At 39.5% G+C, this 709-nt stretch overlaps 1 protein-coding gene across 1 annotated transcript; it reads right to left on the bottom strand.

Annotated features, from left to right (window-relative positions):
- Positions 1–709, bottom strand: DI09_475p10 (uncharacterized protein; the record flags this gene model as incomplete). The annotated part of the gene is made up of 1 exon (XM_013382032.1): positions 1–709. A coding segment is annotated over one exon (709 nt), but the record flags the coding sequence as incomplete, so codon positions are not given.

Here is a 709-nt window from a genome sequence, read left to right as displayed (position 1 = left end):
GGTAGAATTTGGTGAAGCGATCAAAAGGGTTTCAGGATAAAGAAGAACAAACATAGACGGAGATTTACTTTTTCCGATGACAGTCTCCACACTTATGTTGTAGGTTCCGGCAGGTACATCAATAGAACTCAAATCAAGAGAGGCATTTCCATTGTTTGTGACTGCAAAAGAATTGTTTTCCATCGTGTTCTGGTTAACAATGGTAATAATGGCAGGAAGAACATTTTCATCGAACGGAGTCCATTGGACCGATAATGAGGCAGAGTTATTGTAAATAATAGATTCAGAGTTGGGAACCAGAATATTCAGGGGAGTAGCACTATACACGAGGAAATGGTTAAATCCAAAGCCCATATTCGAATCAACTTGGATTTTATACCCTCCTGGAAACAGTCCAAGTGATTTAACATCGTTTGAATATGATCCTGTATTTGCCACTTCGAATGTTTTGAGCAAAGAATTACTGCTATTGTATACAGAAAGATTAACAAAGGGTTCGCTAGGATCAATGGGAGACCAATTGACATTGACAGCACCATCATCAGACAAAACAATGCTTGGATCAATAGTAACATTCAAGGTAACCTTATCAAACATGGTGAGCTCGATACTTCCAGAGCCAAGCATTGAATCGATAGTAAGACTGTACGTGGCTGACACTTCCGGAACTCCCCATTCTGAAGCGTTCAAAAGATAGTATCCAGTGTTT

Source organism: Mitosporidium daphniae (assembly GCF_000760515.2).
Source record: "Mitosporidium daphniae strain UGP3 chromosome Unknown contig-471, whole genome shotgun sequence".
Taxonomy (NCBI): Eukaryota; Fungi; Microsporidia; genus Mitosporidium; species Mitosporidium daphniae.
This window is presented reverse-complemented; position numbering and strand designations above follow the sequence as displayed.